Source organism: Egretta garzetta, unplaced genomic scaffold (genome assembly GCF_000687185.1).
Source record: "Egretta garzetta isolate BGI_Z169 unplaced genomic scaffold, ASM68718v1 scaffold108, whole genome shotgun sequence".
Lineage (NCBI taxonomy): Eukaryota > Metazoa > Chordata > Aves > Pelecaniformes > Ardeidae > Egretta > Egretta garzetta.
This window is the reverse complement of record NW_009260614.1, coordinates 5,162,896-5,177,082: the sequence shown is the minus strand read 5'-3', so window position 1 is coordinate 5,177,082 and position 14,187 is coordinate 5,162,896. Positions and strand designations below refer to the sequence as shown.

Here is a 14,187-nt window from a genome sequence, read left to right as displayed (position 1 = left end):
GGTGTTACCTTCGAATTAAAAAAGCAGGGACGGGAGGCGGCTGGGGCACCCGGGGAGGCGCAAGGGAGGCGTTAGGGGTGTTGAAGAAATGCGGGTGCGCTTTGCAGCAAGGAAAACGACTGCAGCAAGGAAAGCAGCATACACGGTGCAAGCTTTACTCCCATACCTCGCCCCATGTGGTACTGGAACAGTCAGCTTTCCCACAGGACCTCAGCAGCTTACTCAGGAAAAAAAAAAAAAAAATTAATATTTTCAATATTTAAATATTGACCAAGGCAAACTGTTCCTGGCATGAAGGGTTCCCTTCGTCTGAAGGCTGGCACTATTGCCCTCTATTGAGTAGGGCCCAGCCCATCGCTGCCCACCGCGGGGCTGCAGCAGGGGAGCACCGATAGCACCCCACCATCACACCAACAGCACCCCACTGTGCCGACAGAGCACCCCAGCATCACACCCAAGGACTGGCGTTTTTACTGTCAGCCCCACGCTGGTGTTTGAGCACAGCACATGTCACGACTGGGTCCGTTCTGCACGCAAAGCCCAGATTCGGGGACCCACATCTCATTAACATCTCGACACCTGCACACAGACACCCTCGATGGCTTAACGTGAAGACACTCCCGCAAGAACTGACAATGCTGGGACTTGTACCTCCACATCCCATGATCATTTCTTCCATCCACACAGCTTTCCTGTCTCACAAAAACCCACCCAGGACTTGGATTTTTGCCATCACTTATTTATTTGGGGAAAAATATACACATTAGTTCTAAATAAACACTCATCCCCTCCCTTAAACAGACTGTTAAATTAGACTGCCCAAACAAAATGTGCTTATACTACATTTTCCCTTACAGATGCAGAGTCTGTAAAACCAAGAAACAGATCGATACAGTGCTTTGATAATTCCCTGCTATTCCTGTGAGAACAACTGAAATAGCTGCGATCTCTTGAAATGCCAGTCCAGATCTGCAGCTGGTCATACACACAAAAGTGACAAGTTTTGCCTTTTTTTTTTCTTTTTTTTCCCAAACCACCGAAGGACAATATTGCAAAGAGGCACAACAAAGGGATGGGTGTCCGTTTCCACTGCACCCCTGCGGACGTTCCTAGGAACAGGCTGAGAGATGAGACCATCCCAGGTACACCGGGTACCTACTGACACTCTTTGGGAGACAGCAATTTGCAGATCAGCACAAGTGACATTCCAGTTAAAAAAAAAAACATAAGAAAAAAGAACAAAAGAGGTATTTGCCCCAGTTTTCAAAGAGAAAAGCAAGGTAAGCCAATACTGGAGGCCAAAGAAAAAGCATAGTACAACGTGTTGTGCAGCCGTGACATGTGTAACCAGAAAGGAAAAATTGTGACATGGCAAATGCAGCTTGTGCCCACAGATCACGGGCAAAGCCAGCAGCTTTCCCCGAGTGAATGCAGTGAATAAGGGCTTGCCAACAGCCAATGCAACCACATCCCTGAGCAGCCCTATTAATATAAACCTTTTTTTCTTTTTTTTCTTAAAGTTGCTATTTGAAGGATGCAGGACGCGAGGACTATACACCACAGTCCTGTCACAGCCCATGTAACGTAACCCCATTACATCATACAGTGACACTGCACGTGCGGAACAGCTTCCTCTCCCACCCTTTCAGACACCTAACCTGCTTCAGTTCAACTCATCCAAAATTCTGTACAAATTACTACACTACATCAACAGACTCTGTTGAAACTGGAAGTTACCTCTCCCAGAGAGGTTATTTTAGAAGTACTTAGGATATCACTTAAAAACAATGTACATTTTTCCCCCCACCAACACATGGTGATCATGGAATAAATCCACTTTCCTTCACATTAAAGAACAAGCTTTCCCTTTGGAGTGGCGCTAGTTTCTTAATTCCAGTATTTAAAAAGACAATTACGTTTGGTATTGCCACTTTTCTCCAACAGGAAAATAGAGATCGGTAGATGCCAAGGGAATATGGGAGAAAAAACCCAAGTAACAGATACTAATGGTAGATGTGCGGTTCTTGACAACATCAAGCTCCAAACTTCTAATGGAAAACCAAAGTATAACCAGGACAGGGTTGGGGGAGGAAGAAGGGGGCAGAAGGACTGGTGTCAGAGCAGAAAACACAAACATTTGATGAATCAAGGACCCTTAAAAGGAAGTTCAATCTCTAAACCACATCTTCACTTGAATTTTGCTGAGTCTTCCTCAAGTTGGCCTGATTAGCTGTTGTGGATGGTGTGCCAATGCCAAAGCCAGGAGTGCACGGACAAGAGTCAGAAAAGACAGAAGTATTTGCTGAGGAACAACATGCCCTAACAGCAAAAGGGTGAAGAAAGATGACGCCAAGCACGCAGGCAGCTGGACAACCTCTCCAGGAAACCACTGCCAGCCCCTGAGGCTCAGACACAAGCAGCGAAGACCTTGTCCAAGCAGGCATTCCCGTTGCTGGCCTTCGCATGGTCCCAAATAAGATGGTGAACATGACATGCAGGCAGAAAGATGTTTGATGAGGCAAAAGACAGTTGCACCTCCCTTCTAGAAACAGTAAAAAAAGGTATTTTTCTTCCCCTGTATGCAGACATTTAAACTTTTTTCTCCTTTTTTCCCAATAAAACCTGCTAAGGATGTAAGCACAATCATCAAAAATACCAAGGCTGCTCAGAAGAGCTCTTAGGATTTCACTTCCTCGTATACAAGCCTGTTAAACTTCAGTAAGTGTTAAAAACTGGAATCTGATACCAGCTCTCCTTTTCCCCCCAGTAAAGATTTATCACACACACACGCACGCACAGAATACATACTACGTTCCCCCTTCACAGCTTCACTGTTAAAAAGGATGATTGTTCTAAGCCAGGGAGACTTGTGAGGTCCAGCTCTCATAGAGAAGCCATTTTCCTCTATGGTTTTTACCTGATTTGCAAGGCAAAGCTCTACTGCTCCCATATATTCATTACAAAACAAAAAAATAGTCTTTTAGGGTGAGCCTAAAAACCTTGGACGTGTTGGTCCCAGACCCACAGGTCAGTTCTTGGCCCTTCGGAGCTTCCTGCGGAAATAGTCAGGTGCTGCATCATACAGCCAGTCCGCATCCACCACGCACAGGTCCCGCATGTAGCACTTGTTGGTGTGAAGCAGCCCGTTGTAAACCACGCAGGCTGGCTTGCAGTGGAAGAGCACAGAGGAGGGGTGGATGGCCACCAACTGGTGAGAGTCCACAGTGCTGTAGGTGCCGTCCGGCTGCAGCTCTGCAGCGTTCATGAAGAGACTGTGAGCCAGGCAGCGGCGGATGTTTCCCGTGTCTGAGCGGGAGGACTCAATCGGCATTGATAGCTGTTCAGCAGAGAGAGAAGCAAGAGTAAGCAAGCATGTATGTGCACCCTCATGGGGAAATATCCCCGTTTCAGTCGGCTTATGAGAGCAGGCAATATTGTGTTAGAAATCCCGCTAGTGTGGGAAATAACAAAGGACCGCTAGGAATTCAGCTCAGGTAGACTTTAGGCTAATCCAGACTAATAGCCAACAAAAGATGAGACATAAAATGGATGGAGACCCTCCTTCTGGGAGTATTAGGCCAAACAGTATTTGCAGTGGGACAGGGGTGCCAAACAGTGGCTCCCATGTCACATACAGACTGCATTCAGCAGCAGCTCCCACGCTGCGCCTTACGCTCTGCAACTGGCAGAACAGTGATGGTGTGAAAGCTTCTGTTGAATTGAATGCCTGACTCCATGAAGAAGCCAGCCAGCACAGGCTGCTGAGGCTGACAACACTTAGTGGCACACATAGCACAGTCACATCTGCACTAGAGCAGCAAAATCCCTTGGGAAAAACTGTCCTCTACCTTAGAAGCCTTCCCAGAGCTCCTCTTCTCTCCTCACCTTGACCCAATGAGCCCTGCAGTTCAGATTTTGGGATGCAGCTGCAGAGTCCAGAATTTTACCTGACTATTCATGGGAGACCGAAAACAAATGCACGTTTTTTCACTCCTGGGATTTGGTGCACAGCAAAATCAGTTTGGGAACAAACAGAATACAAACAGGTGAAACAAAGAAATACAGTGTGGCAAGAAGTTACCTTTACACAGATGTCCCTGAGCTGAGCTCTGACATCTGACACAAGCATCATGTTCCTGCTGTTGACAAAGTTCTCTTTGCACCATTCCTGCAGCAGAGACAACAGGAGTTAGAAGGGGCTGTTTCTTCACCCAAGAAACACAATAGTCTTTGGATACCATGAAAAGCAGAATCCTCCAAACACACAATCTTTCTCAGAGAAAAGGTGCTAACCCATTTCCTTGTCATATTTCTATCCCTGATTCCTCCCCTCTGTCTACATTCCCTCCCACAGTGCCAAGCAACAGCACGTTGCTGTTGTCAACAGCACTTGCTATCCCACAGGTAGTGAAACAAATTATGTAAGACAGACAGATGCTGCAAGGGATACGTGAGCTATGGATCTACAAATCAAACCAAGGAGTTTATAGGGTAGGATAGACCAAAATCTGCTTGTAAATACGCTCATTTTTTGCAATGAATCCTGCCAAACAGCATGTCTAGGGTATTTATCAGCAAGTCTCGACACTCTCCCACTCCCTGTTTCCAGCTGCAATCACAGGAGAAGAGACCTGGCGCTGACTGCAGAAGTGGCCTCATGGAGCTTTTGGTAATCAGTTTTGCTACTGCCTTCTGGGGGAAACTTCAGCACTTGAGCAGCTTTCTCCAATTACCCAACTGTAAAGGATGAGTAAGTCCCCTCTTCTCATTGCTTTGGAAGGATGCACATTGCATCAACTGGGAAGGATGCAGACATCACTTCGCTGTAAGCCAAAACAGCTCCTCACCACCATCAGCCTAGACAGCACTGGCATCCTCAGAGCATCCTACCTTGTTGCCACTGACATTTTTGAAGGCCCTGTACACACTGAGCAGGGTAAGGTGATCCCCCTCACTGGAGATGAATTTCTTCCTGACAGACTGCACTTCATCCCGCCGGGCCGGGGGATTGTAGAGGACACTGTCCACCGATAACAGCGACACAATGGTCAGGATCTCTTCTGTACAGTGGAACTTGGGCGACAGGAGGATGGTCTGCAAATCACAGAACAAAACTGATTTTTGGTTGACCAAATCCACTTCAGATGGGCAGACTTTTCTGCTCACCAGCAGCCCAGGAACTTTACCAACCATTGTTTAGGACAATTTCATAAACATTTGGACCTAGAGACAACTGTAAATCCTCTTATGGGCCACCAAGCACCTTTAACAGCAACTGTCATGCTCTTTCCTGAGACTGGCCAGTTCATATACAGTACAAACATGGCGATTAAAATCAACTACAGCATCAGACACTTCATGAAACTGCTAAACACTGCTACCAGCAATCCCAGAAATTGCAAGGGAATTAGCCTTGTTTCAGCTTAAGAGGTGCCAGAGGAAAGAAACTACCTTTTAAAAAAATCTCCCTGAATTAAACAACAAATGACAAGCAAAACAGCACAGCTGCTGGAAATAAAGCTGTGCTTCATTAACGTACTGCAAATATCCCAGCACAGCTGCAGTTGCCCCAAATTCCAGAACTTGTTTAAGGAGTTTGAAAGAGAAATGCCAATGGTAATGAGAAAAGTACGTGAGATAAAAATTAGCTAATTTTTCTGCAGTTTTTACTTTAGAGAACTTTGGTTCCAGTGGAAAGGCTGCCATCTTCCTTCCCAGGGGGGTTAGCACAAGCTGATCGTCCTTTCGTTCCACAGCTCCCAGCAGGTCCAGCTGCTCAATCGCTGCTTGAATAGCATCTGTCAAAACAAGAAGGTTCAGGCTGTGAGGCCTCCTGGCTGACACTGGCAGGGATGTGAGATTCTCTATGGCTTTCCTGGGCAGTTAAGACCCACCTTCACACAACCCAAAACTGCTCCCTGCTCTGTTTGGAAGCTGGACTTGCCAGCTCTCCGTCATAACTATGGCTGCTCTGATGAGGCTGAGCAAAAGCAATGAGCAGTGAATGAATCAGACTTCTGGATCACCAGGAGAAGATGCAGCAAAGAGAGACCACTCCTGTTTCACAGCCCTGACTTTACATACTCTGTCTTCTCTGGCTAGCCTGAAGACATTACTCCCCAGTGACTCATTCGTCAATTTTTTTCCAAGGCTGCCTTTGTAACCACTTACCAGGAGACGGTTTGGACATGAAGTCAAAGGTGAGCACATTGGGAATTCTCAGGGCCAGGAGCTGAAGCATCACGCTGGCCAGATTACACCTACATAGGCAGAAAAAAACATCTGAGATTGTTCTCTTCCCACCCCCCTTCTTTTTTTCTTTTCTTCTATTTGTCTATAAGCTGAGATGGAGTCCTCAGATCTGTGCTGCAACTTGACAAGAGACCAGTCCAATGCTGGCTAGTGAAGCCTTACTTCCTAAACCACAAAGGGCAGGAGGCGAGTCCAAGATTTGGAGGAAAGTCAAGAGAACTTGCATGTTTGGAGACTCAGAGCCCAAATGCCCACTCTGAGCAAATGCTTCCTAGTTTTCCTGTTTAGTCTCCAAGAGTTCATTTTTCTTAAAAGTCAACTGGTCATACCCTAGACCCAGTTTTGCTGTTCGGTTCTTAACAGAGCCTCATCTGTAACAGTACATAAAAGAGGTGTGGCAAGAAGTGTGATGATGTCAGGGTTCTTCTCTCACCTCTGTATCTCGGGTATTGTCATTTTGTCAAACTTCTCAAACTCATCCTCCGTGTAGAGCCGGTAACAGATCCCACTGTCCTCTCTCCCTGCTCTCCCTGTTCGTTGCCAAGCCTGGGCCTTCGACACCCGCTGGACTGCCAACACTTCCAGACCAATTTCTAGGTATGCAAAAGCATCACTTCAGTCAATGTCTGCATAACACACAGCTTTGAAAAAACATAACTTTTTAGGATTAATAACAAAAAATCCCAGGGTCTGCCATCTAAATACTGCTCAGGCTTCACGTGGTTCAGACCCTCACGCGCAGGTAATTATCACGCACTGTGTTCATGAAGAAAAGATTCATTTGACAGATTTTTACCCCTGCATTGCTGGTACTCAAAAAAAAAAAACCCCACACCTAAAACCCAGACCATTAATTTACACAGTGCAGAGGGTGTTTTAAATCAGCTCTTAGTGGGGCTCATTGCCTCAAACAACTTCTACAGAACTGAAATCAATCTCTGCACCGTTCCTTAGAATTCCTCACCAGGGCTGTACTTCTTTGCTTTGACCATGCCCGTGTCCACAACGTATTTTATTCCTGCAATGGTGATGGAGGTTTCTGCGATGTTGGTGGAGAGGATCACTTTACGACAGCCCTGGAAGGAAGAGCAAACTAAAGCCAGTCAAAAGCCATTTTAGATTAGCTGCAGTGAAGAAATGCTACTACTTTTGGCCAGCATGGGCCAAGCCTACATATCACTGCAGCATGCTATGACCACATACCATGCTTCCTATGCCAGCTCTCGCAAATTAAGAAAATCCCTAGTTCCTAATCAGTTTCTAAAGCATGTGCTTACACTTCTTGCAACAAAATACACCACCCAGGACAGCTATTACCAATATGTCTTCAACCATTTTGATTTAATTTCTGCCACAAGCACAAGACCTGAATTCTTGTTTGTCTGCTGAATAGGTACAAAAGGGCCTGAGGCAGCACAACTTCCTTTTCTTACGGCCCTGCCAAATATGCCCAGGTTTTTAGCTTTCTTAGTATTTGGCTGGCCCATTAACTGCTGTAGCTTTTTTGTGATATGGACATAAAATTCCTATGAAATGGGGCAAATTTCAGTTTCTCTGCCCTTTTCACTCCCCTAATCCTTCCTCCTTTTCATGATCCCAGACGACTTATCGTATGTATCTGTAACACCATCCCAGCTGCATTGTCTTATATCACACTGGAACCATTCAGCCTAAAGTCAGTAGAGACTATTGCTTAGTATCAGTACAAAGTGCTTTAACCCCTTAAACTCCACGTGTTTCTTCAAAACACTCATGCAAGCAAAAAGACAAACTCATCCTGTTCACCCATCACATTGCCTCACCTTGGGAGCAGCCTGAAAGACGCGGAGTTGCTGAGAGTAGGGCAGAGAAGCATAAAGAGGCATCACCATCATCTGTGGGCAGCCATCAGGGAGATGCTTGGCAATGTCTCGACAGGTTTTGGTCATTGCTTCAATTTCTTCCTGACCAGTCAGAAACACCAGGATGTCCTGAGAAGAGGGTGCTTCCTGGAGCCAGAAGAAAAAGCAAATAAGAAGTTAAGATGGTTTGGATCGGGAGGGAGAACCGAGATTGTAACGAGATGTTGTCCTGACAGCAGGTCAGCAAAGCTGAGGAGCAAAGCAAAGGTAAGGAAGAAAGAAGAGACAGACAAGCTGTGCAATGTATGCAACAGCCTGAAGTTCCCAGTGGATTCACCAGAGGTGAAGGGTAAAGCACATTTTGCAGGATAGAGTCTTAACAGGATGGCAGAATCATTTAAAGTCCCACATCTATTTTATTAAGTAACTGTCCACGACATGCAAACGAGAGTGCAAGCAGGCACCCAGGTACAAGCTAGTAAACACAGAAAACTATGGTGAGAGGAACATTCGGGTATTAGGTATAAATTGACATCAGAGACCTTTGCTTAGTGGTCTCCTTTCAACGCCAGCCCTGATTACAAGTCCCAAAATCCTAACAGCAGCAGCATCTTCAAAGCATTAAATGCAGGGTAATAAACAGTTTAATTAAATAATTTAACCATCTGGCAGTTTTGCATTCAAACATTTAGTCCCAAAATGCCTATGAGGTGTTACTTTAACAGGTCTCTACTTGCTCTGTGGTCATACTTCACCAGTAAATTAGAAACATCTTCATGGTACTATTAGCTTACGCCTCGATGTCCCACCACAAGCCAAGGCTCTTTACGGTTGACCACTTCCAATATTCCTTTCCACTTCTGGACTAACACTGGCATTTGTCAACCCCCTTGAACTAATCCAAATCACTAACCCAGCATGCTCCTCAAGTATCTGCTTTTCCCGGAGGATGCAATGGAGCACCTCAGGGACATCTCTGATTTGGCAACATCAAGCTCAAGCCGTGTCTTCTGCCACAGCAACCTGCGAGCTCCCCCTGACCAACAATCCATGACAAGACCACCATACCTGGTGGATTTGGAAGACTGACACCAGTGCTGCTTGGAGGTAATCACTCTGAGGCTGTTTGGTGTAAAAGATCTGAATAGGATGTTGCCGGCCTTCTAAATAGAGAACAGGAGCTCCACTGAAGTACTGGGAGAACTGGTCAACATCCATCGTGGCTGACATGACGACCACCTTCAATGTGAGCAGAAGATGGGTTAACACTGCAGTTTAGACCCAGCAGGGCACTTACCAGTCAGGATTAGCCAAAAGTCAGCTTCCTGAGACATATATATGCTCAGAACAGCAAAAGGCACACAGAGCTCAGGACAGAAGAGAGTGATCTTTCCTTGTTAAAGCCACCAGCTTTGGTGTCACACAAGCATAACGTGTTGGTATGATAAAATGAGCAAAGATGTGTTCAAATTCTCTTCCGACATTTAATAAACAGACCTGAGTGCCCATAAAGCTAGGCTGCACAATGGTCTGTTGAATAACACAGTGCTAGGACACTACCACTCCCCTACATGCCTTCCCCATCAAAAGCAACATGCTCTTCACACACTTCCTCAGGTACTCACATCAATTCTTGTGCACCTGACACACACGTGCAGGCTCCTTCCTCAGTGTGAGCATGACATACAGTTGTCGTATCGGAGAGCTCCTGTACCCAGGGTGCTCTCAGCAACAGTGCTAAAACCTTCCTAAATGTGTCTGGTTTATAGCTCACATCCAAGGGGCTCTTATGAAAAAAGGCAACATGGAGGTGACTAGATACCTTGTTCAGATGTGTCGTATCAGGCCCACACATCATAAGTTCTATTCAGATTTAAAGGGGCTTTTTAGGAATGGGAAAATAGTCAAGGCTGAAATTTCAAAAGCTTTGGAAAAACCCCAGGAGACACTCACACTGTTCAGGGTCCAAGCCCCATAGAATCATAGAATCGCTTTGGTTGGAAAAGACCTTTGAGATCATCAAGTCCAATCTTTAACCTAACCCTGCCATCCCACCACTAAACCCTGTCCCTAAGCACCTCATTTATCCTTCTTTTAAATCCCTCCAGGGATGGGGACTCGACCACTTCCCTGGGCAGCCCATTCCAGAGCCTGACAACCCTTTCTGTGAAGAAGTTTTTCCTAATGTCTAGCCTAAACCTGCTCTGGCGCAACTTCAAACCATTCCCCCTCATCCTACTGTCCATCACCAGGGAGAAGAGGCTGACCCCCCACCTCGCTACAGCCTCCTGTCAGGCAGTTGTAGAGGGTGATAAGGTCTCCCCTCAGCCTCCTCTTCTCCAGACTAAACAATCCCAGTTCCCTCAGCCGCTCCTCCATCCCTTCCCTCTGCTGCCGTCCTAGATGTACATACTTTTAGTGGCAGTTTGCCCAGTTCCTTTCGTTTCTTTTGCGCAGCTTTCACCACTCCAAAGAGTACATCAGTATGGATTGTCCGCTCGTGGGCTTCATCTAGGATGACAATGCTGTACTTCCGCAGCATAGGGTCCCCAATAGCTTCACGAAGCAGCATTCCATCTGTTAAAAACTTGATTCTAGTTTCATCAGATGTAAGATCGTCGAAGCGTACAGTATAGCCAACCTATGGAAGTGATCATTACAGAAAGCACAAGCACAGAGTTACTTGCATTCCTCATTGCCATCGTACCACAAGGAAGGACTACAAAGCACTCTGGTCAGCGCATTGGACAGAGCCAACTAGAACTCCAGGGACACTCCAGAAAGTGTAATGGTGTATTTGCAGTCTGTGAGCGGTTAGTCTTGCAAATCTAATAATCCACCCTAAAGGAAGCTCCCAACACCATTTCCCAATTGGATTTTTCCCAACTAGAAGTTAATCACAAATGCTCAAAGTTTCCTTTCCTTCCTCCCCTGCTAGAAACTACTCCATGCTCTCCGAAGACTTCATGTAGGGGAAGTCTTTCTCCTCCACTTTTCTCCCACAGATTCACAGATCTGCACAGATTCCGCATTCTGCTCTCCTCAACAGTGACTTTTGATACAGGGAGCAATGGGAGACAGTGCAATATTTTTGTTTTCTTCATTAAGAAGTATTTTTTCAAATGGAGGCAGACAGATAACAATCAAGAAGTAAAATACCACTGAGACAAACTTGCCACTCCCCTGAGCCCCAGAGGCAGGTAAAAAGTCTTTTTTTTTTTTTTTCCACCCAGGCATACTATTAAACAAATACTACCTACTACCCCTGTGGCAGTTTTTTCTTGCCCATTAAGCCCTGATACAGTCCCCATTGGCACTGCAGTACTAAAGCAACTCTCTAAAGACTCTGTAAAGCAACCTACCAGTTTCCCCAGCTCTGTCTTCTTCTCATCCGAGACTCTGGTAGCTAAGGAAATAGCTGCTACTCTGCGAGGCTGGGTCACAGCAATGATGCCTTGGCGGCCAATTCCTGCTTCGTAGAGGTACTGAGGGATCTGAGTGGTCTTCCCCGAGCCCGTTTCTCCTAAGGAACATCAAAGGAATAGTTTTCCCCTTCCATAGCATCTTCAAATGAAAGGTCCCAACTACTTTTTTTTAATGTTAACTTTTAACCATATTTCAGGATGGGGAAGCTGAAGACAGGAAGAGGTTGGACAACTTGCCCCAAGTCACATGGTAAAGCAGCAGCAAGCCAGGGACAGAACCCAACGCCTTGCTCTCGTTGCTAGACCATTCCTCTAGAAAACTCCTTCCACCCAGGTTCTCTCCAGCCACACTCTGGTTTAGAAACATACTCCACTCTGTCCAGATATGAAGCCAATATAAGACGATAATCATGCAGAGCAAGGAATAAACACTGAGTTGGTTTTATGCACATATTTATACTACACGCTAGTAATTTTCAAAGTAAAGCTGTAAGCAAATTAAAGCAAAGCTTTTGTCACAACAGCAAGTACCAAGTTACGGCCTGTGGCTGCCTTAGGAAAGCACTTAGGGCACCGACAAGCCAGCAAGGCTCTGTGCCTTCCTGAAATCAGAGACGGTACCTTCCGGCTCAGGTGAGCATCTTCTCCATCCATGCAGCACTAGCACACAACATAACACACTTCCAACACAAACCCTGTGTAGACCCCTCTACCAAAGGCGGCCACCAGCAAAAGCATACAGCCAGCTACCAGCCCTACTTACCGCAGCATCAACAACAAAAAGCATAACTTATGGGGCGCAGCACGAAGCAGCACAGATCACAGTGCTTCGAGGCACTGCAAGGGAAACCATCTTGAAGCGCCATGTGCGGGGAAGAGCAGAGAATGTTTTCAACATCACCGTCATTTTCCTGCATGTTTTATTACAGCTTAAACCACACCTGTAACTCAAATCAGATCCCCTTCAGCTTCCTACTGGCCCATTACGAGAATTGCTCCACATGAGTCATAGAATCATAGAACAGAATCATAGAATCAGTTTGGTTGGAAAAGAGCTTTGAGATCATCAAGTCCAACCTTTAACCTAACCCTGCCATCCCACCACTAAACCATGTCCCTAAACACCTCAACTATCCTTCTTTTAAATACCTCCAGGGATGAGGACTCTATCACCTCCCTGGGCAGCCCAGTCCAGAGCCTGACAACCCTTTCGGTGAAGAGGTTTTTCTTAATGTCTAGCCTAAACCTGCCCTGGCGCAGCTTCAAACCATTCCCCCTCGTCCTATCATCTGTTACCAGGGAGAAAAGGCCGACCCCCTCCTCACTACAGCCTCCTTTCAGGTAGCTGTAGAGGGCGATCAGGTCTCTCCTCAGCCTCCTCTTCTCCAGACTAAATAACCCCAGTTCCCTCAGCTGCTCCTCATATGACTTGTGTTCCAGACCCCTCACCAGCTTGGTTGCTCTCCTCTGGACGTGTTCCAGCAATGCAACATCTTTCTTGTAGTGAGGGGCCCAAAACTGAGCACAGTATTCAAGGTGTGGCCTCACCAGCACCGAGTACAGGGGCACGATTACTTCCCTACTCCTGCTGGCCACACTGTTTCTGATACAGGCCAGGATGCCATTGGCCTTCTTGGCCACCCGGGCACGCTGCTGGCTCATATTCAGCCGGCTGTCAACCAGTACCCCCAGGTCTTTTTCCACGAGGCAGCTTTCCAGCCACTCTTCCCCGAGCCTGTAGCGCTGCATGGGGTTGTTGTGACCAAAGTGCAGGACCCGGCACTTGGCCTTATTGAACCTCATACAGTTGGCCTCGGCCCATGGATCCAGCCTGTCCAGGTCTCTCTGCAGAGGCCTCCTCCCCTCAAGCAGATCAACACTACCACCCATGAAAGCGCATGAGGCTCTGGAAGCCAGAGCCCTCTACTCTCAGTCCTTGCCCGACGGCAATGGCACAGAGCACACCAGGGCAGCGACGTGAGAACCCACAAGAGGAGGAGGAAGCAGCATGAGGAATTCAGAAAGATGACCACCAAGCAGAGAAGAATCAGAAAGCCAAATTTTTTAGCACTAGAGCTGCAGGCTGGAAATAGCACGAGTGAGCTTTTTAGCTCACTCCGCAGCTGCAAAATTTTTAAGTGGCCTATTGTAGTTTATATTTAGCAAGCAATAATGACAGTCTCAGGATTATACAGAAGAAAGGAGATAAATGCAGTCACGTCTATCAGTTACCATGACTGACTTTTTTTTTTTTTTTTTAGGGTTCACATACAGGAGCGAAATACAAAGCATTTTTCATTTTTAGACTTCCGGCTGGGAAGTTTTATGTCTTCAGCTCCGGAAAGTCAGACAAAAAAGTTACTAGTTTGGACTCAAAGAAAGCATAACAAAAGTAGTGAATGCCCCTGAAAATGTAGCTGAGGAGACGCTTTTTCCAGAGAGCTGGGTTTTCCCGTCTGGCTTTCAGCGGGCTGAACTCCAGCAGCTGGCGAAACGGGGAGGAGAGGGAAACGCTTCGGCCTCCTCCACGAACGTGAAGTCGCCAGCTGCCTTACCCGGTCAGAACTCAAGAGTATCGCTAATCCGCCGCACTTCAGATTTACACCCAAACCATTCCCGTGCAACTTCCCACCGGACCAGCCCGAGCCCGGCGCTGGGGACACCCGCTG

The 14,187-nt window shown here is 46.6% G+C and overlaps 3 protein-coding genes across 3 annotated transcripts in view; all 3 read right to left on the bottom strand.

The window, feature by feature from the left end:
- LOC104131787 (complement C1q binding protein) overlaps positions 1-238 on the bottom strand; it is a 5,288-nt gene extending 5,050 nt beyond the window's left edge. The window contains exon 1 of the mRNA XM_009644991.2: positions 167-238. Within this exon, the coding sequence (XP_009643286.1) occupies positions 167-176 (10 nt within the window). The 5' untranslated portion in view covers positions 177-238. The remainder of the gene's footprint in view (positions 1-166) is intronic.
- Positions 239-285: 47 nt separating this feature from the next.
- On the bottom strand, positions 286-11,614 carry DHX33 (DEAH-box helicase 33). The gene is made up of 11 exons (XM_009645111.2): positions 11,456-11,614; positions 10,507-10,734; positions 9,162-9,332; positions 8,055-8,240; positions 7,217-7,328; positions 6,686-6,845; positions 6,172-6,260; positions 5,671-5,798; positions 4,891-5,094; positions 4,082-4,168; positions 286-3,337 (listed from the first exon to the last, which is right to left on the bottom strand). Exons 2-11 carry the CDS (start codon positions 10,663-10,665, stop codon positions 3,029-3,031), a joined length of 1,605 nt encoding a protein of 534 aa, XP_009643406.1. The 5' UTR covers positions 10,666-10,734; positions 11,456-11,614; the 3' UTR covers positions 286-3,028.
- Positions 11,539-14,187, bottom strand: part of DERL2 (derlin 2) — a 10,919-nt gene continuing 8,270 nt past the window's right edge. The window contains exon 8 of the mRNA XM_035900529.1: positions 11,539-11,616. The gene's annotated coding sequence lies outside the window, so the exon portion shown is untranslated. The remainder of the gene's footprint in view (positions 11,617-14,187) is intronic.

Excerpts from the sequence above, each read along its gene's own strand:
- DHX33 (XM_009645111.2), bottom strand. The coding sequence starts at position 10,665 with ATGCTGCTTCGTGAAGCTATTGGGGACCCTATGCTGCGGAAGTACAGC. Across the intron at positions 9,333-10,506 it reads TGGGCAAACTGCCACTAAAA|GTGGTCGTCATGTCAGCCAC; the intron begins GTATGTACATCT and ends CTCACATTGAAG. Across the intron at positions 7,329-8,054 it reads TCTTTCAGGCTGCTCCCAAG|GGCTGTCGTAAAGTGATCCT; the intron begins GTGAGGCAATGT and ends TCTTCCTTCCAG.